The sequence below is a fragment of the Pteropus alecto genome, unplaced genomic scaffold (assembly GCF_000325575.1).
Source record: "Pteropus alecto unplaced genomic scaffold, ASM32557v1 scaffold35, whole genome shotgun sequence".
In the NCBI taxonomy this organism is placed as follows: domain Eukaryota; kingdom Metazoa; phylum Chordata; class Mammalia; order Chiroptera; family Pteropodidae; genus Pteropus; species Pteropus alecto.
In genome coordinates, this window is record NW_006437828.1 from 7214333 (window position 1) to 7236457 (window position 22125).

Consider the following 22125-nt stretch of genomic DNA (forward strand, 5'->3'; position numbering starts at 1 on the left):
AGGATAAATTAGGCCTATAAATAGCACTACTTTTTATCTTCGATGTCATTCATGAATTTAATATGTTTTTTTAAAACAATGAAGTATTTCAAGTCATGTGTTGTGATGTTTCTTAATCACTTTTGGAAGTATTCACAAAGATCTGGAAGTAAAAGTTTTAACTAAAAGAAAGGTGAATATCAAAATTATGAGTCAGGGCAAATTATAGCACTTGAGCCAGCTTCAGAACGGAAAAAAATAATGTTTTTTTTTCCCCGCCTAAACATGCATACAATTCTTAACACGATGCATATGGACACTGAAGTCAAGTAATAAAGTCTGAATGACATGCAGGAGGTTTGTTTAAGATTGTTTCCATAAAGAGGTGAGCTGGGGTTTTAAAGAGCATGTTCTGGCAAATTTCTGCCTTCTCTGAACGTTTGCCAGTACTATTTCTGGAGTATGAAAGAAACACATGAAAAAGATTTGGATCTTTCTAGGGGCATTATGTAATTGAAAGTTGTTGACAGACCTATTATCAACAATTCCCAAAACATTTCCTTACCACAAGAACTACTAATTTTCATGGGAATAATGGAACTCTTCGGGGTGGTTTCCCCGACTCTGAAAAATTCAGCAATTACTACCAACTTTGAGAAGAAAATGAACAACTCTATTTTATCAGGCCTCACTCGTTCCTAATGTTTTAAATCTAACTTCTGGTACAAATCAAGCTGGACCATCCAACTGAGTTTACTGGGGGCTGCATAGAATAACCTGCACAGGTATTTCCACCTGCGGCTCTTACCCATTCCTCTTGCACACCCGACAATTTATGACTTAGCTTCTTCGATCTAATGCTACTTGCTGTTACATGCTACGTGTAGCATGCTACACGCTGTTACATGCTACACACTTCCACAAGGCCATTCCCTCTGCCTAGAATTCCTTTCTGCTACTGCCCCTTTGATGAAACCCTTCTCATTCTTAAGGCCCAATTCAAATGTCACTTCCCCTTGCATCCCTCACCCATATTTCTTTCTGGGCAGAATGAATCTCTTGCTCTTCTGCGTTTCCATGAAAATTTGCTCTCTTAGGATAGAGTTCTATAGAATTTACGGTTTTCTTAAATTTAAGACTTGATAGAGAATAACAGTTTTAGAGAGTAAAGTTATAAATGAATCTATGAAATTCCTCATCAATATTTTTATTTAAAGTGAAATTTAAAACTCAGTCGACTCAATAGAGAAAATAGAAAAGCCCCTTTAAACACTTTAAACTTGAAATAATGGATACTACTGTGCTCCTTTGTCACTGGACACTTCTGACCCTCCTCTCCCTACAGTCTCACACGTGGCCGGTGAAAAATTAATTTTGCTGTAAATGACATGCGCAGAATGAAGATGTGTATGAGGGTTTCCTTTCTGTGCCCGGCTCTGCATTCACACATTACGCTTTCGCTTTATAACTCAGACTTGTGCACCTCTGCCACCTAGGTCCTGCTGAGGCCACAAAAGTGAAGAGTACTTGGGACGCACGAGATAGAAATGATCTGTGGACACTTGCTACTCTTGGCTGACACTTCTCAAATATCAGGGATACCGCTCCCCGGTACCCAGAATGACACCACGGCCTTAGAGCTGCCGGCGGGCGTCAGTCCTGCCAGAGCAGATGTTGGTGGCTTGCCCCACACGTCTCCGCCTGCCCACAGAAGCTGCCAGACTACAGTCCTGGGGCCTGCGTTTGCTTTCCCTCATCTTTAAGTTTCACTGCAAAAATTTCTCTTTTTCTGCCATCTGCTTTACCAGCCACATCTAAGTATTTTTCAATCTTAAGTTCTTTCCTTTTCTAATTACCCACATCAAAAATGACTGGGATTAAAACTCTTCCAGTTGGAAATTTCCCCCGAAAAAAACAAAAGTGAAAACCTCTGTATTTCCTACCAGAAGGACACAGAGGATGAGATAATCTTACTGTATGTGTAGCTTTGAATACAGCATTATGTAACGAGGTTGAGCATTTACAGGCTGTGCCAACTAGATCGTTAATTCACCGAGAGCACGGCTTAAATCTCACTCATTTGAATCTCTGGCGTCCAGAATTCATCCATCCTGCCACTAAACCTCACTCTCGTCCCTCTTTTTCGTTCCTACTGCTCCGACGTGGGCCCCCGCTCACCGCCTGGATTACTGCGGCTGCGCCAACAGGTCCTCCCGCCTTCGGTTTCGCTGCCTTTCAGCTTATCATCTTTAGAAAACAGAAAGAGGTCTTTCTAAATTATGAATCTGACCATGCTCCTCTCTGGCTTAAAATTTTCCTACGATTCCCTGGATTCCTCTTTCAAAGGTTCGGCTTGGTTATGCTCCCTGATGCTCCCCCAGGGCAGAAGGCAGTAGTGATCCTGTATCTTTGCTCTCTGTTGTGTTGTTCAAACATTACACAAGTCATTCTTCATTCGAGTGCTTCCCCGATCAACTGTGACCCCCTCGAGGGTAGGTACTGAGCCCTCTTTGCCTTTATATTTCTGACTCCCTACCTCGTGTTTACCACAGAAGGGCTCGATCATGTTTGTTAGATGAGTGACTGCTGGTTATACCAGAACTGCCAACATCTTTACCTGTTTGTTCCTCATCTCAATGGCAAGTTGCAAAATACCACGGCGGGTCTACCCCATTGCATCCTCGCCACGTGACTCTCGACAAATGATGCAGTCTACTGCGCAGGTGTATTTGGATGAGTTAGCTATCTATTGGTGGGGATCGGGGATTTGCATCCAGACAGCTGACAGGCTTTTATAAAATATCACAGATGTTTAAGGGATCAAGGTTAATTCTGTGAGACTGCTTAAGATTCATAGATCTTGACATTTTCTATGCATATTGGTATATTTTTCTGTAACCCCATTAAAGGGACTGAGAGTAAATGAAATAGCTATGAAGCTACTTCATAATATACCAAAAGAATAAGGGGCAAAGACTATGAAATTACAAAACCCAATGCCACTCTTCTGTTTATAATAGTTTTGAGATGTCATAATATAAATCTTATTTTTGAAAACTAGGAGCTCTTTTATGAAGTAAAAGTATGTCACCACGCAGAGTGAAACTGCATACCTTCGAACTCCAAGATAAACATGTGGACGTGTTTGTAAAAAGTAAGACTACAAAAGAAAGTGATAGCAAACAATAGCTTGGAAAATGCAAGCAATAGTAAACTGAACATCATTCCTCTTTTCAAAGATAAACCTAATGAAATTACTCCAAATGAGGCTCTGGTCGGGGGCATCGTTTTTGATGTCTCTGGTACTCTGAAGACCCCAGAGTTCGTCTTGGGCAGAGAGGAAGCAGCTGCCATTGATGTTCCAATTACACGGGATAATTCTTTCGCATAGAAAACCAATTCTAGACAGATGCTCTTTCAAAGATGCGTTCGGTGTAGATGAAACTGTTCTCTGCAAATACGCACACATGACACTATTCTACAGAGAAAGATCAACACGAAACACGATTGTGTGACACACACTGCAACATCAACAGGAAAACAATCTCGGCGACCTTCTCTGAGAATTCTGTTAACATGCACTTGTGAGACTGGCTGACAAAGTAATGAACGCTTACCAATATACGGGAGAAGAATGACTACTGACTCAGCTTTTCAATTGAATAAGGGACAGTGAATCACAGAATCTAGGAGTTGGAAGAACGTTAGACTATTTGATGCAGTGCCTGAGCATTCAAACTCCCCGACGTGGTTTGTCCAGATCTGTCTAAACCCAGTCTGTGGAATGGACACCCTTCTTCTCCCTCAGCTAATCCATTTCATCTTTGAACACAGGAGCCCTTGGCCCCAAGTTGGAGGCCAACTCTCTGTAGGTTGTAATGACTTAGAAGAACTCACAGGTGCACAGTGATTTATTACTTCTCTGCTAAAACTGTATTAATGAGAATGATTTTAAGGATGGCAGTGCTAAGTAAAAGACTCTATGCAGAATAAGCTTAAGAAAGAAAATTGTTCTATTCATTTTGAAGAATTTGTCAACGTCACCGAATGTGATTTTTCAAAAAGCAAATAAATCAGTATTGCAAGAGAAAAAACTTAAGAGAATTTGCATCTTATAAAAAGGATGCTCTTATTTACTTCTGGAAGCAATGACGAATGGCATTCATGTAAAGGAAACAGTGGGCCTAGCCACTTATGTAAAAGTTATACGTATATCTTGCACGGTACAGCGTTCTTTGGAAAAGGCAAGAACGCTGGGAAAACTAGAAGGCAGTGGGAAGAGGGGAAGACGAAATATAAGATGGATTGACTCAATAAAAAAATCCATAGGCACGAGGCAACGGGAGCTGAGCAGGGCTGGCGAGGACGGGACACTGGACACCACTCACTCGCAGGGTCGCCAGGTCAGGAGTCGGAGTCAACCCAACAGCACATAACACATGTGTCCCAAAACGGTAAGAAATAAAAGTTGAAAAGCAACTTTAAAGTTGCCATTATCTTTAAAATCTTGCAATCCAGTAGTTGAATTCCCCCATCCTGTCATTTATCAGTTATCTAATTTATTTAAAGTCTCCTGAGGCTCATTTCTTCATCTGTAAAACAGAAACACACACACACACCCCCCCCCCACATACATGCATACCCCTACACCTAATAGCTAATAAAACAGGAAAAAAATACTTGCGTAATAGAAAGAACAGAATTGTAGTATAGATGAAGTGAATTAACACTTGTAAAGTGCTTAAGGAACTTAGTAAACACTTGACAAATATCAACGGTTTTTAATTTTGCTGCTTTAAAAACGTGCTGTCTACCCTTCCCTGATCCGTCTACCAACGCACGAGCCTGCATGGGGCTGATGTGCCATAGAAATGCCTGGTCCGCCTGATTTCTCGTTGGCATGGTAACGGTGCCTGCGTTCTTCCCTCGGAACGGGCACTGCGGTGTGGTGTCCACTTGGCTGTGCTGGAGGCAGGGGGCTCACAAAATCGTAATTTCAGAAGAGCCCTTTACTTAAATTTTTAAATTTTATTTAAATATGAAAACAAAATGAAGAAATTCCAGTGCCCAGAGAGTCAGAGGACACTTGAAAAATGAAATATAGATAATAACACATGGGTTAGAATATTAAAATCGAGTGGACAGCAAGGCCTCCTTTTCCTTTCTAGGGCCTCTCAAAGGCAGTTACTATCGGCAGCTACTACTAGGTTTTTAAATTGTTTAAAATGTGAATCTATTAAAAATTGAGTAAAAATATTGGCTAATATTGTCCTAGATCTTGTTGATTCGAAGTTACTTTATTTTGCCTGAAAACTGAAATTCAAAAGCGCTTAAAACAGAGAGAGAATACGAATGTCAACAGGACATCTGAGGAATAATGAGAAGACTCCAACAGAGCTTCTTCGCCAGCTCTGGGACACTTTTAAAGTCCCATATAATGGTCATTATTAGATGGGCAGCAGCATTTTTATATGTCTGAAAAGGATAATGACATTTAAACAAGATGCATAAAGATACAAAGTGTTGATATTATTGTTTTTATTCCTTATGAGAAAACCTTTTATGCTTTATGAACAGGTTCATTATGTTTATAATAAATATCTTAGACTTAAAATCTCAAGAAAGAAGAAGAATGGAAAAAAAAAGTAGGCTTGTGTGATGTGAGAGTGTCATGCATGTTCAAATCTAATTCATTACAGATAAATTGCTTTTTGACAAAGAAGCTTGGGATTGAAGTGTTTTTAAAAGAACCCCCTTTAAGGGACATATCTCTCCTATTAAGAAAAACTCAAAAGAAAAACCTCAAAAACCATTTCTTGGTACATGAAGGAACACACAGAATCACAGGATAAGATCTAGAAGGATTTAACAATGGCTATCTCTAGAAGGTGGACTTATAGGTATTTTAATTTTCTTTTGTTAATTTATTTTAAAAATAAATGGAACATCATTCTTCTTTTAAGGAACATCATTCATCATAAAGAAATCGTACATGTTAAAACATTTTAATTTCTTCAAATTCTTTTATTCTACTCGATTGACACGAATAAATGACTGGTAGACTATAGTTTGCTGGTGACACATAGCCAATAAATGCTTTGGGGAAAAAATAAACTGGCTTAAGAACAAACTAAGCAGCATTAAAAAAGAAACCAACAATGCTGAAGACAAAGAATTTGTAGTTAAGATAGATGATGATTTAAATGTTTTATTGACACATGTGCCTCCTAGGGAAGACAGGGAGGGAAAAACACATGAAGATAACTTTAGGGGGTAGAGATAATTTCTCTGTAATTTTGACTTACTTAAAAATGACAACAATCTTTGAGAAGACTGCATAAATTGCTTTTGTGTTCCAAATCAGGAAGAAATGACGGCTAGTATGCTTCTTATATATGGCAGCCAAATTAAGTTTTCTGGAATTTTTTCTAAATGAATTACATTGTGTTTTAATTTCTGATTCTTCATTATGCCAGAGAAAGTGAGAGAGAGAGAGAGAGAGAGAGAGAGAGAGAGAGAGAGAAAAGAAAGCTTAATTGAGAATGAAGAGATCTTAAAAATGATCTTTGTATTGTGCCAAAAGTCTATGTTAACCTACCTTTTGACTTATTTTTCATCATGAGACATGGCTAAAATCCCAAAATCTAAATCTATCATAACATTCTGAAAAATAAGAATTTGTGTATTATACACATATGACATCATGGTCAATGATGTTTTTCAAGTAGATTACCTAAAATCTCAAGGCCATTTTAAATGAAAACTATTGCTAAATTTCAGTATCCAAAGAATCACTATGATATAGAAACTGCCTGCAATCTGCATATCAATCTACATATATGTCCTTAGAATTGGAAATAATATTATGTATATTACAGCTCGGCCCCATTGGCTTTCTAACTTTAAGGAAGTGATGTAATCTCTCTGTGCCTCATATTCCTCATCTACGAAATAATATATATTATTATTATTTATAATACAGTTTTCTGTGAAGATTATATAAATTCATGTAAAGAGAGTACAAATGTGCTTTGCATATAGTTATCTATGTGTTGATATTACCATTATCATTATTGTTATTAATGAATATATTTAGAGATAGAGCATTTATATACCATTGTAAATTTATGAATGACAATTCTCTTATGTTAACTGTCAGACAGAGTATGGCATACAAATTTAAGATAAGATATTGTATAAGTCACTTAAAAATGGAGGTAGGAAGTACAGGATGTCTTTCTTCCTTTAAAACAAATGTTTCCCCAGCATGTTAGAGTTCATAAATTACTCTGAAACACACTTTTAAATTTGGAAGAATTAATGTGCTAGCGGCATGTTTACTCCCAAATAAAAGAAACTTCAGAAATAAAAGCTCATTTGACGGCGCCATTCAAGATGGTGGAGTAGCTAAATGCTGTTCTTGCCTCCTCATGAGCACATCAAAATTACAGCTAAACTAAAGAACAACCAACCGTCACTGAGAATGGCCTGACGTCTAGCTGAACTGATGTCCTACAGCTAAGGATATAAAGAAAAAGTCACGAAGAGACCGGAAAAAAAAAAAAAAGCTCATTTGAGGGAAAAACAAGCAAACTTTGCTTTGAAATTTATATCTATGTCTACTATAGCAGGTAATCTATATGTCTTTGGTTGGGTGCTGGGACCTAAGTGTGTGTGTATTTTTTCATGAAATTGACATTGGACACTCAAGAGCTCAGATTATTTTCTTAAGAGCTCAGATTTTATCCCAACTCTTCCTATCTCTGTGTCAAGTTTCTCCCAGTGTGCCTCCTTATTTGGTTGTTTGCCATCGCAGGCATACATATTGTTTCTTTTCCATGTATTAGAAACTTAAAAAGGAGTAATAAGAAACCTCAGGAAGTGCTAGTGGGAAGGGTCTAGGTGGCCGATGGTGACCCTAGAACTAAGATCTGGGAATATACTGGAGCTGAGGAAGAAGAGCCGCATTATGGCACGCCGAAGCAACCGGGAAGACTCGGCCAAACGTATCGGGTTTCGCAAAGGAGTTAAGTCATATTCACCTCCTATTATCACACTGGGACTTTTAAAAACGTGCAGAAACCTATGAGTTCGGTACCGTCACCGCAAAGTTTAGAACGAAAGGCAAAGGACGGCATCTCTCTCTGGAGAATTATCGCCAACGAGCACCAGTGGGACATCACCAAACAGCCAGAGCATATTGGAACCAAAGCTGAGGAAGCAGGTGCCCTGGGAGATGACCGGACAGCGCCCTGGCAGCGTCTGTGCCCCGCGTGAGAACCTCCCTGTTCTGCCACGTCTGCCGCTTTTTAGTTACATACAGTGGGTGGCCAACCAGGTTGCCATCCGCCATCTTCAGTGGGACTGTGACCATCTTGCTCTGGACTCAACGTAAGTTTGCTCCCGCCCAGTAAGCAGCACTATGGCTGGATTAGAGAGCAAGAAAATAACAGGTTCGAGCAAGAATTTTTCATTCGGGGCAAAAGGATATTAATAGCAGCAAGAACACTGTGGCCTTCTTCCTTAGGAACAGAAAGCCAGCGGGGGTCTCCTGCACTGACACGGTCTCTGCAGAGGCGGCAGGAGCAGCCTCGGACAACTGGCTCAGCAAGAAGCCTAGCGAAGCGAAGGGCTTAGCCAAAGGTCTGGCAAAGTCCAAGCAGATCGCAAGACGGCGGGGGACGACTTTCAAGCTTCAGCGGGCTCTGTGGTTACTATCACCAGTGTGCTGCGCCAGGGAAAAAAAGAGCGTCAGCATCCCTTCTTCTTTATTAGTTTTCGCTTTTATGGATGAGAGAAGGTTAAGATTATGTTAAAATACAAAGGACGTTAGAATAGGAAGGAACCGTATTAATAAGGCTAACCTTATTAACCTTAGGAAGATGACCATCTATTCTGGCCTCACTGGGATAGTCTTATCTTACATCACTTTTTATACAGGTTATTATTAATAGCGCCCCTTCCATTCTCAAAAATGTCCTAATTAGATAAGTTACACCGGGACGCTATCTATAATAAAATGCTGCCATTTTACCAATACAGTAGAATCTTTTTCTGCAAGTCCGATGCGGGCATACAGGATGAATACATGACTAACTGCAGAATTCCCAGGCCATTGCTTTGTTCACTTTACCATGCTACCCTCTCAAAGTAAGAGGCCGATAATTCGATAGAAACAGACATACGGAACCTATAGATTTCACTAAAGGGCAATGAAATGATATCACTGTTTTTGAGTTTCCCAAGTCATTGCAATTTACAGAGGAGGAAAAAAACATTTTACACGTGCAGACTGTTGTCTGCTACTATCTCCGCCCCAAAGGAAGCATCACACATCCTCCACGTCTGCTCTACGTCTATTTCTAGTCACCTGCAGTGGCTGGGCAACTTGTCGTTTCCGTCCTCATGACCAGGCTCCATGCGGCTTTGCCTCCACTCAGAAGTAAGTACCAGAGTTGGAATTAACTTGCCATTCAACAATGAACAAGCCACGGCAAGAAATTTTCAGTTTAGAACTGAGGATGGTAATAAGTTGAATCATATTATTTGTCTTCCTTAGACACTTAAATTGCCAACAAATTTCTTTTGATTGATCTTACCAACTTGGTATTTTAATCTTTATTTCAAGTTGTGCAACAGGACAAAAAAAGCTATTTTAAAATCACAAACCTGGTTTCCAAGAAGATAGAACTCTAATAATATAAATTTGTTAATGGTAATAAAAACCGTCTTATTTCCAATTGAAAATAAAGACATAGCTTATAAAAAAGGAAGTTAAAAAAACATGAGCACTAATATAAGTTTGCATAGTAAAGATAATTTCTTGAACTTTCTAATATAGAAGATATGTTATACCCATTAAATTACCAAACTAGTTCCAAAATGCCCATAAACAGTGCTAATCAATCAGTAAAATACTATCTTACAGAAAAGTTTATGAATTAGCAACTGACACCAAATTATACTTCTCAAAAAATTTCTAACTTATTATACTATAAACCAATTTACTGACTATTCTTAACATAACTCTAAAGGGAAATATTTGTTTCTCTTTAAGAAATCCTTGAAGAAACTGTTAAAGCTTTAATAATTTAGTTTGATTGGCATCTATTCTGAAAAGTTTTTATAACTTCAAAGAATAAATAAATAAGAATCACGTACAGACTTAGGATATATACGTATATGTATGTGTATGTACATCAAAACACAATATATATGTAGCTAGACTAATCATTAATTTATATTTAATGATTTTTTTCCTAAGGAAGTTAGAGAGTGCCTTCTATATGAGACTCAAGTTAAATTATAATTTAAAAGTAATTACTGTCCCTTAAATTTTATGAAAATTGACTATTATTTAGAGCCAAAGTTAGTATTGGAGTCATTATTATAAGTTAGTAAGTTATGCATATTTAAAACTGTTTTCTAATAAATTTGCACAGACATAACTATTAACAAAGTCTGTCAACTATCTTTCTGGTCAACAGCATATTTGTGAGATTCTCTGCTAAGGTCAAGTACATAGCCTGTAATTACAAAATAAAGGGTAGGCAACTGGCCCACATGAAACAAACCCACTTATTTTCATTACCTTTTTCATCTGTCGAACTAAAATAAGTAACCCAAAATTTCCTAAGTTAATATGATGATAAATTTAGAAAACTATCATAACAGAAAAATATACGGTGACATAATTAAGAACATCTTAACTAAATGCATGTTATCTCTTTATATCGTTTTCATGATTGTACAATGGTTTTGTACTAGATAAGGAAATAGTAAGAGTCACAGTAACTCCAACAAAAGGACAGAGGCTGTTAAAGAAACAAATATTTCCCTTTATTTGATTACATTACATCTACTCATGGGACAGTCAAAATAATCGAAATTCTCAATTCGCAGGCCTCTAAGCAGTGCTATTCAGCTGAAATCCAGCCAGCAAATAGCAACGTATATTTGAAAAGCTTAACGGTGGAAAGTAATTTCCACACCAACTCAGTTCAGTAGAGTATAATGGTAGGTTCGGAATTATCAGCTCTTACGAATCAGAACAGTAATGCTCAACAGAATTTCAGCAACAGTGGGTTTGCCTTACTCCTTCGCCAGCTGCACGTTCGTCGGCTTTGCTCCGATAGGGATCCCGTATTTGTGTAAAGTGTTAGTCAAAATCTCCCTCAGGTCGTCGTTGTAGGAATCGAAGTCAAACACATTCCTGACCACACGGGAGAGACCCTCCGAGGGAAATTTCTGTATGGAAAAAAAATTCCTTTCTTAAATATGTGATAAAACTCAGATTCTACAGAGATTTACAAAACCGATAGGACAATAATGATCAAATGAACGTTAGGGAAGATGAACTAGCCTTGTCAGAAAAACCAGACAGGAGGAATCCACGCATTTGTCTCTTTAATGTTTGCTCTTTAATGTTTAATGCAAGATTTTCCTTTTTAGACAAATACTAGAATTTTAAGGGGAGCAGTTCCCTCCCTCAAACAGTGAATCGGGGCACAGATCCTGACGTTCACTGACTTTCAACGCTTTCTGAAACCTCCTGCCTTTAAAACGCGTACCAGATCGGCCAAAGCAAAAGGTGCTGTGTAAACAGAGTGTTGACTGCCTACTCGGAAGAATTTAGAGACGTCACAGGTCTAAGAACAAATGAAAAAAATGATAATAGAACAAGAAAGGAATGTAAAAAGTACAGAGCCCAGAGAAGTAAGGAGCAGCAGAGAGCAAGTGTTACTAACAGCTAAGTGTACACTAGTCGTGTCCTCTGAGCCCTTCACAGGTTGCCTCAACCCTTTTTCGGTCCTGGCATCTGAGCTGGACTTATGATGGTTTCAGAGGCAGAATAAAGCCTTCTACTCTCCTCTCTAGGTTCTCCTTGGGGGACTGGAGATTGGGCTAAGTCAAGAGTCATTAGGCTGTGACTGTTAAAGACCATTATTTGTGATCAGTAGAATTTACACAGGTTTTCTGTTTTATTTACCGAGGTCGACAGACTACACGTTGTCCATGGCTACAAGGAATTTCACCTCCCGTTCACCTACTCCATCTTATAAAGCCCTTTTGCAGTGTTTACAGGTATGCGATCAATACTGTTCATTCCTAGTCTTTCTATCTCCAAGGTTTTTGTTCTCAAAATGAAAATATTTTTCACTCAGATACCACATGCTTGTTGTATAAAAGTCTCAGAGTAACAGAGTTTCCTGCTGTCTCGCTCTCCTCTCTTTCCCCAGCCCCTAAAAACCTCCAAACCACCACCAAATTTCCTGTCTCCTTGGTAATGACCATGACACAGAACTTCACCCAGGTCGTTTCAAAGGCTAAACATCAAATGTCGATTGGTCTTCTAGATTTAAAATTTAAATTACGAACACTTCCTATTATATCATCTGAATCAGTATTATATTTATAAAAATTAAAAGACTTGGTATAAATTAAATGGTCTAGAAAAACAAGGTTGATGGCTTCTTTTAGACCTCTGTGCCCAGGTGTGTTTCATACCTGTAGGTGCTTCACTATGTTGACAACTTCTCTGGTAGAATAAGGGTAGTTGATAATCCCCTGGTCAGCTAAACTCCTGAGCTCTCCAAAGGCAGCCACGAGCTTCTGAAGGATGGGCTCAGGCACGTTTGGTCCATATTGCCTCAGCATTTTGAGCTCTGAGTGGGGTTTGGGATTATCGACTGCGTGGCAGCTAAAAATATCACCTATAGGAGAAAAAAACCACATTCAGCTTGCAACCACTCCATTTTAATGCCATAGGAAATAGGGAATGGTCATTTAAAGAGCCACTGGTTGCTCCGAAAGCACTTCTATTTTTAAATGTATAAAACTGCACAGAAAGCCCTTCCAACAATAGGATGATATAGTGAACAGAGCAAATGACTAGAGCAAAAGAAAAGGAGACTGAGTGATGTGTGGTTTATTCTACATAGATTTAATCCTGTTAAAAGGTTACTTAATACTTGAGTATGACCTGTTGGGAGATACTCAAAGGCAGAGAGCAAATGAGAAGTCCTCCTGCGTCTCCCCACCCCACCTGCTTCTCCACGGGCACTCGGGGTCAGCAGGTCAGTGTATTCATTCTCCCATACCTGTATTAGTATTATTTTATTTTATTTTATTATTATTTTTCTTAGGTGAGGCAACCCTTGGTTGACCTCACAGACTGCAAAGACTTTGTCAGCTTACAATCCCTTATTTTTTATTTTTTACGCCTACAGCACTGTATTAGTATTATTTTAAATGCACACATGCAAACATATGCATTTAAAGGTGATTTATTCCTTCCCCATTTAACTGGAAAATAATCTTCATGGGGTTCTGAGACTGCGTTTTAAACTTTAACAGATGTCGAATATCTTCAGAAATTATATATATCTATGTAATACGCAGGCTTCTTTATGTATACTTAAATAGGAGGAATTATCATCATCAGTCTCTAAACAATTTATATCTTTTGCAGATTGCTAGAATATACTTTAGAAGTTAGTTTTGGAAAAGTAAACCTGCAGACACGATGTCTAAATTAGAATCAAGAAAAAGGAATGCAGAAACACAAAAGATTTCATCTGTAATGTAATGCCGAACACGGCGTTCATTGATAGCTCATTACAGCAATGCTACCAAGTTAGCATTATTATTATCATTTCTTTCTATTTCTTTCTTTTTTTTTTAACTTTTAAAATTAAAAAAATATTTGTATGGTGACATTGGTTATCGAAATCCAGTATGTTAGTATTATTATTTCTATTGCTATTGTTTTCATTGTCATTATCATTATTGCTTTTACCTAAAGTACCGAAGAAATCATTGCCTAGGAAAGGGAATCCAGGCCTGTTGGCGAGAACGATCATCCTAAAATCGGGATGAATCACTATAACATTTTCTCTTCCATCGACATGAGCAGAATCTGAAAAACAAAATTTATATTTATTCTTTATTGACAGTAACTCTTAAGAATATCAAGTTATAGCCTTTAACATAATATTATCAGTCGTACTGTTCAATTATTAAAAACTCTGAAATCTGGCTGTAACAACATGGTTGCAGGAAAAAAAAACTTTCTTGAGAAAGTTTCCTTAAGAACAGGATATTGATAAAGCACAAGAACTGGCATTTTATGCACCCTGAAACTTAACCACTTAGAATAAAGGTTTTGAATACCTAGTCAATGCATTAGTGCAATGCTGATTTATTTCCAATCAAGAAATTTACCATAGTTCTTAAAATAAGTAATCTCAAGTTGACTGAAGCTTTCCTTAAACAAATGTTTAAGATATTAAAGGAATTGAACACTATCATTAAAAAATGGTTTCTGTGAAGCACCTGCAGTTTTACTTGAGATGAGTCTGTAAGAATCTACACTCGTACTTTTTGATGATACCAAAAATGAATCTTCTGATGTGCCATATATTCATGTACTAAAACAACCAATAGTTTTAATGTTTGCTCTCCATTAATTTTAGCAGTGGCAAATAACAAGGTATGTGGTCACAGGCAAAATTTAATTAATTAATTAAAATAAAAGTGATGATAAAAAATGAAAATTTTAAAAAGAAAAGAAAATGAAAAAATTAGTCCTAGAAGTGACGCTTTATGAAACCATGTTCAAAAGAGCTTCAGGGGCTCTTGGGTTTAAAATGTTTATTACAATCAAGCTTGAGTTTAAAAATTATGACGACTCCTTTACTTCTAGACTCTCCTTCAAAAACATATCAGAAAATGTAGGAGGTCGCCAGGAAATAATCACTGTTGAACCACGAGTTTGTTTCAGGAATTCTTTCTTGCTTTCCATTTCCCTGTCCTCATCTTGCAGACAGAATTCCAGTCCTGAGAGTCTGAATGACATGTCTAAGAGAGAGTAATCAGGCTAATTCAAATTCTCATTTCCCCCTTAAATTCCCTGTGAAACTGATATGTTAGAGCACTTTTATCAGTGCTGAGGTTCCAGGGCTCAGAAACAGCCACCCTGTCCAAGAAGAATGTGTCTGTGGTGATGCACTTGAAGATTTTAATGACATCTCTGTTACATGTTTTCTTCAAATATTGAAGACTTTAGTTATTAGTCTCAATTTGTTTGGTTACCCTGCTATTGGCTACGTATTTTCGATGGTTAGTCATAGATCTTGAAGTCTTTTCATGACACAAACAATTTGAGATTAGAAATTAGAAAATGTTCTCACATTGCATTAGACAAACTTAATTTTTCTTTGCAGGTTAAACAGACTGATGAGATCCATCTACCTACATTTTCCCTAATGACAACAAGAAAATAGTAAATAAGTAAAAGGAAGATTATCTAAAATGGAGGATAAGCTTTTTCTTAGGCAGGTGTGTGTGTGTGTGTAGATGTGTGTGTAATACATATGTATATACACACATATCTACACACACACACATATAATACATGTATAAAATAAAATGCCCAGCTAAAAACATTTATTTTAATTTTGTAATAGAAACATGCTAGAGCTTTAAAAAATTTTAGATAACAATGAAAGAAAATAAATTGCACACAAATAATTGAGAGATGAGTATAATAAAAATTATGTGTTGGTATTCTCAGAGAAAAAGATATGAAGCTGATTTGTCCTAAAATGACTCTTGAAATTTTCAAAGATACTCTCAGGCTACAAAAAATGAAACTGACAAAGCTAGATTCAAACATATTGATTTTTATAAATGACTGTCACTAAAGACAACCTGAGGTATATTAAATTTACACTTGTTGCTTGTAGATAAGTAGCCAACTAAGGGTGTGACTTCATACCAGAGATGTAAAAATTGCAAATCTTGAAAGAAAAGTTGTTTTTTTTTTCATACTCACTTGCAAGAATGCGTCTTCCATCTGCTAGAATCATTTCTCCATTTTCTACCAGAGTTTTTAAAATACAGGTGACATTTGTTGGGGCCTTGTCTGCCTCATCTATCACCAGAACATGACCCAACTTTACTGCTTTTACCTTTGAAGACAGAACATTTATCATAAACAAAAAATGAAAGCAAACATTTAAAAAATTTCATCATTCATCCCTTTGGATTTATAATAGCTGGTTATATTTAAGTTATGGATAGACTTGTCACAAAAAAAAGTCTGTAGCAGAGCTGGAAACAATTACGGATCTCCATCAAAAGCTTCACAGTTACGAAACTGATAACTTTGTAGTAATCACTTTATTTCCTATGTTGGTGATATCCACATGTTACACACCAAAGTAGGGGAAATTTAAAACAAGTATAACAAATAGAGAAATTAAAGTCCCACGGGGATTAACTAAGTCATCCCTCATGATAAATAGTGGATTTTAGAACATTCCATTTGTTATGGCTCTAAAAAGTGTACGATTTTTAGCAGACCAGAATTGATGGTGAAGAAGTGAGTATTCAGGACAAAGGGAATCAACGGTCAAACTCAAGACATCCTGGAGCCTATTGAGAGAAAGAGTGAACACGAATAGTCTACTTTGGCTGAAGCAGAGGTTAAAGTAAAGAAATAGAGACTAGGGACAATAGTCTGAAAGGGACAATCCAGGGATCTACTACTAAAAATTTGATTGCCAGACCAAAAAAAAAAAGTACTTTCCCTCATTAAGTAACGGGATATAACTAAAGATTTATGAGTTCAGACATGATAAGAATGGAGCTTGGAGCTGCATTAAGACATTTCATCTGGCAGAAATATGTAGAATCAATTAAAAGGGGATTACCATAATAATTTGGTAAAAAAAAAAAAAGGGGGGGTCTAGGGACCTGATTTGAGGGGAGAAGACATAGGGAAAATGGAAACAAAAAGCATTAGATTGATCTGACGGGTTTTCAGAGGAATAACCTCCAGTACTGGTGACCGAGTGGATGAGAAGGCGGGAAAGGGAAAATAAGAAAAAGTCCTAGGTCGTACGTGACTGAGACAATGGCATCGTTATGAAAAGAAAGATAAAAGCTAGGAAAAAACTCTTTAGAACACTTTCAGAGAGTGGGTAGAAAGAGATACTCAATGAAAACCCAAAGATGATTATTTTTTAAATAGTAAGGAAATCTCTCATAACATGAAATGGACCAAATCCTAAACTTCTCTCATTACATAGTTTCGGTAAAAAACTGTAAGGAAATGCAGATTGAGAAATAAGTAATTCCCTCTACCATAAATATTTTATTCCATATTCTGAAAAAAAAAACTGATAAGGACTTTTTAATTTTAGGATAGAAGTAAACTGAATTTAAAACGAAGAGAAAACACATAGCTTCTACTCCCATCCCCAGCCTTTACTTCTCTATTCAGGAAAAGCCAGGCCTGACCTGGGAGAATTCAGGAAGGGGACCCTAGGGACTCCCAATATCAAGGTGTGGACCACAGGGTTTCCCACGATGGCTTATCTGCTGCACGGGAGCTCTCTATGCAGCGGGAGGGCTGGCAGGCTGGGATCTCCTAGGGCCTGGTGTGAGAAGCTGAGGAATGGATAGTCCCAGCTGCCCAAAACACTCAGCTAATATTATATTCATTAAAATCACATATAACACATTCCAGAACCATTACCTAACTTCAAACTCTACGCATTCGAAAACAACAGCAAGCTTTTTTCTTTCTCTTTTTAAAATTTCGGAATGGAAAAGAAATCATTAGAGGATTTTTATCATCTCTCAATCTCTCACTTTGGAGAGAGAACAGAATAAGGAACCATGTTATTCTCCTCCAAATTATCTGCCTTTAAATATCCACTTCCCAAATGACATATAAATGCATGCTTTTCAGTTAAGGCTGAAATATATCGGAATCTCTGGGAGACCCCACGCTCCCATCTCAAAGGCTGAGATACAATGTTCATTAAAAGAAAACAGCTGAGAATAGTCATAGAATTGGATTACTAACCAAAGGCGAGTCTTCGTAAACAATAAGTCCATCCTTCACAGAAGGCTGCAGAGTAAGGGTTTGCACTGTGGTGTCCCTAAAGTCAGACCAACACATTTTTTAGTTAGTAAGGAAAAAAACTGACATTCGATCGTGATGAAAATACAACACACGGGCATTTCTTTTCGTTCATTATCCTGTTTTTCCCAAAATGAATAAAAATAGCAAATGAAATTCCAATCGGCAACAGTATTTTGCGGATGTAGATATAAATTACGAGGGTTTGGGAATTAATCCAGGTTTACGGATCATCTAAATTCTTTCCTTCTCTTTTTCCTTCTGGATAAAAAGAAAGATCATTTCTCTTTCCTGTGTAACCACTTCATTCCTCAAAATCACCTCCTGAGGGTGAAGAGGGAAGATTTAAAAAACAAAACAAAACAAACTATATATATACACATACACACACACACACACACACACATATGGATTATATATACATTATTTACATTATTTAAAAATAATTTTGATGGCGAGTTTACTGACAACTGGCATGTTGACACTCCAAGCGTCTATGCATCACACATTCCAGCCCTGGCCCAATCCACTGCCACTAGTTGAGGAAGCCAGACTCTCTCACCCCACTCCAGGAACCATGGGGTTTTAAACATTTCTGCAGTCATTAGGGCCATCCATTTTATTTTCTTAAATCTACCTGCTATCATTTACCTAACCTTCCATTAGATCAGCATCTTCAGAAGTATTAATAGCAAGCTATCTTAATGCTACATGGCTCCTCCTAGGACGAGATGTGAGGTTCACATCACCTGTGAATATTCTTGCGGAAATGTGTGTTCGCAAGCTGCTGGTGATAGGTAGGTCCAGACATTTATAAGGGGATCAATTTTTGTATCTTCACTTTTTACACATACTCTATCTTAAAAAAAACAAAAACAAAGTCTATGGCCAACTTGATCATGTCATATAGAGATTTAAATGACTTTTAAATGTGAGTCACTCCTTCCTTTACAAGAATTCAAAGTTATCTTTTCAAACTGCCCCTACCACTCATTCAAAGTAAAGGATTACAACTGTGTTGTTTTGAGCACCTGCTGTGTGTGAGACACTACTTGGAATGGGAACTTCAGACTTTAGCGCTGTCATATACTTCTGAAACTTCTACCCAAATGCCAAATTTTACCATAACTTATTAAAATTATAAAGTGTGTAACTATTAGAAAAAAATACCACATGACAATCACAAAAAAAGCAAACTTCAGATACAACTGAAACATCTTTTCTTTTTTGCTTTAGTGGAACATATTTAATAAAATCAGTTTAGTTCTTTGAGCGACTGTAGTGGGGTCAGCCTTAGGAGTCTGACCAATCAGGATTGAGATTCTAGTTCTTGTCAATTGCTAGCCATGTGATCTTGGGTAAGTAAAAAGCTCCCCAGGGGCTCGCTAATAGGACACTTGGAAAGAACCTAGCACAGTACACGGCAGACAGTAGTGTACTTACATGTCGGCTTTACCTGTTCGTTATTGTTGCTGCTGCTCTGATGACTGGGAGTTACCTGTCTAACTTCTACCTGCTCTTCGAGTTTTCAGCATAGACGGTATTTACAGGAAACCCACTTCTGGATCCTTCTTAGACCAGGTGAGGCAGCCTTGCTATCTGTCTCCCGAGCCCTGGATATCCCTGTTTTAGCCCTTAACCCACTATACTGCAGCTGCTTATTTTAACATCTCTCTTTCCAGACTGTAAATTTAAGAGTGTAGACCAAATCTACTCGATCTGCCTTGTCCCTCATCCCATCCCCAGCATATCTAACGGTTGTCAGCTTCACAGGATGAATTTAATAAGTATTTGGTGAATAAATGAATGCATAATGAAATGAACAAAAATGCCAAAAGTTAAAAAAATCAACACTCTAGCTTATGGTAAGTACAACGTTCAATACGCGAACTTTCAAATTAATTGAATCATGGAACTTCTTTTTTTTTTCCTTCCTTTTTTTTGATTGAGAATCTAGAACTACAGAACGCACTTTTTTAAATGCCGAGTTTGGTTAAGGCCGACTTTCTGACCATACTCATTTACAAGTATAGGTTAGAAAGTCCAGCCATGTCGAGAAGTACATTAGGGTTGACAAGATGAGAGGCTGAGGAGGAGATTTCCTATGCCCGTCATGGGCTCCAGCTGAGTTACATTCACTTCTCATTGTCGCAGGTAACCTCCGCGTCAGCGTCATCCTTTACCACGGTGTGAGCAGGTACGCTGGCAATACAGCTGTTGACATTTACAGTTTCTCCACTACCTGCCCTATTTGCACCTCGCTCAAAAGGCTTCTCCCTCTAACTTGACTGACTGGTGACTGATTTTTTTAGATAATTCCTGAGGGGGGCGGGGATCTGGCATATTGCCACTCCTGACCCCTACTTCAGGCTCCCGGTCCCGTGATCCTGGCTCTCGTGGGCTTGGTGCTCATCCTATGGCTCTAGTAGTTCACTTTACAAAGAATCTACGATTATTCTTTCATCTTCACTAACATTCAAATTAAAACGTGTCTAAAATAAAGCTTTGGAGGATGTTAAGGAAAGTGAAAATATGTTGTGACAATTTATTGGCGCTTTATCAACTGTTAGTATGAATAAAATGTTTCTTATACAATAGAAGGATAAATAGTCATATATCCATTTTCTGTACTCTTGGGTCTTAAAAGTTTACTGTAGGACATACTTCATACTATCTTCTGCTAAAAATTTTTAGAGTTTAAAAAATCAAGAACAGAGTTCAATCTTACTTAACTTCACTGTTAATATTCAAGCAATACAGGAGCGGGTGGGTGAAGAAGAAAAAAGATGTGCTCACACAGATTTTTATAGCAACATAGTGAACTTCTCACTTCAGCTGTCACATATTTAATGGGCAACGACATGACACGTTCCAGCACCAACAGAGAAAAAGGAACTCTTGTATCATTTGTTAGTTGAAAAGAATTCAGTCATTAATTAACGTGCTTCAGCAGCAGGTTAAGAACAGGAAATTCAACTCGGATTCCAACTCTAAAAAGGCAAATGAAATTGCTGTATAACCCTTGAATTCTGATAGCATACAACTTGTTAAATTAGGTTTCTGAAAAGACTTCTGTGCCAGAAGTAACAACCATAAGTTTGAGTGAACAAGCATAAATCGGATGATTTCTAAAAGGGAGTACAAATGAGGATAAATACAGATAGGAATCACGGCCTTCAGTGGAGCAATCTATGAGAAATAGGGATTCGTAAGATAAAAGTGGTTTTTATTCTTGTTATTGATCCTTTTGTCTTATACATGAAGAGCAAAGCAAAGGCTACTAAAAAACACAGAATGAAAATGAATTTTAAAAAGTGGGCTGGTTTATACTTCAATGTTCCCCCGATTATGTAAGAGTAGAAAACAATCCACTGTCTTCTGCACAGTATTTAATACAAGAAGATTGTTTTTCAGATATCCTATAAGATTATAAACTTCAACTTAGTAAATGATAAGGTGATTGCTTCTGTTGCACATAGCAGATGAATTAACTTTTAAAGACTGATTCTTCTTCAGAGTATTTGATTAAAATTATTGCTCTGTATTTATGAGCGCCTTGTATCAAAAGAAATTAATCCTCCATACAAATAAGCAATAACGCTAGGAGAACATTTCATTCGCTACAATTCCAATTCTATTACCATTTGTTCCTCTCAAGAACAGCTTTGCAATAGAAGCTCATAAAAGTTTAAACAGAGTCAACAATTTCAACAGTACTGGGAGGAGAAAAGTTAAAACACATCTGGTCACATTTCTTCAGCCTAAGGTGTAATAAAGAGATGGCTTTCCAATACATAACAGTTACCAATAATGCTCGAGGCATTAATTAGAATGTTCTGCACACTGCTGCCATTTATGTTAGCACCAATTGTTGCCACTTCTTACAGACTAAAGCTGTCTGTCAGTTAAAGCCTGTGTCGATGAAGGGGCTACTCACAGAAATATGGTGCTAAACTCTAGACTTCTACTTAAACTCTGTGGCTTTAAAGGTTTTTTAAAATTGGAACAATTAATGCTTCAATAGTAATTTAAAATGATTCCGGTAGCAATAAAAGTCATTAGATTGTATGAGGACCAGGTTCCTCTCTCCCTCCCTCCCCAATCCCTTTCTCCCTTTCTCCCTTTCTCTCTCTCTCTCTCTCTCTCTCTCTCTCTCTCACACACACACACACACGCACACACACAAGCACACACAAAAAGACAAGCACATGGCA

At 37.6% G+C, this 22125-nt stretch overlaps 1 protein-coding gene across 2 annotated transcripts in view; it reads right to left on the minus strand.

Moving 5' to 3' along the window:
* The window catches only part of VWA8 (von Willebrand factor A domain containing 8), a 258042-nt gene that overhangs the window by 115862 nt on the left and 120055 nt on the right, over positions 1-22125 (minus strand). For both annotated transcript variants that reach the window (XM_025049015.1, XM_025049014.1), the window contains exons 22-26: positions 17855-17930; positions 15815-15950; positions 13778-13897; positions 12487-12692; positions 11075-11226 (exon numbers count right to left, since the gene is read on the minus strand). In XM_025049015.1, coding sequence (XP_024904783.1) covers positions 11075-11226; positions 12487-12692; positions 13778-13897; positions 15815-15950; positions 17855-17930 — 690 coding nt within the window. The remainder of the gene's footprint in view (positions 1-11074; positions 11227-12486; positions 12693-13777; positions 13898-15814; positions 15951-17854; positions 17931-22125) is intronic.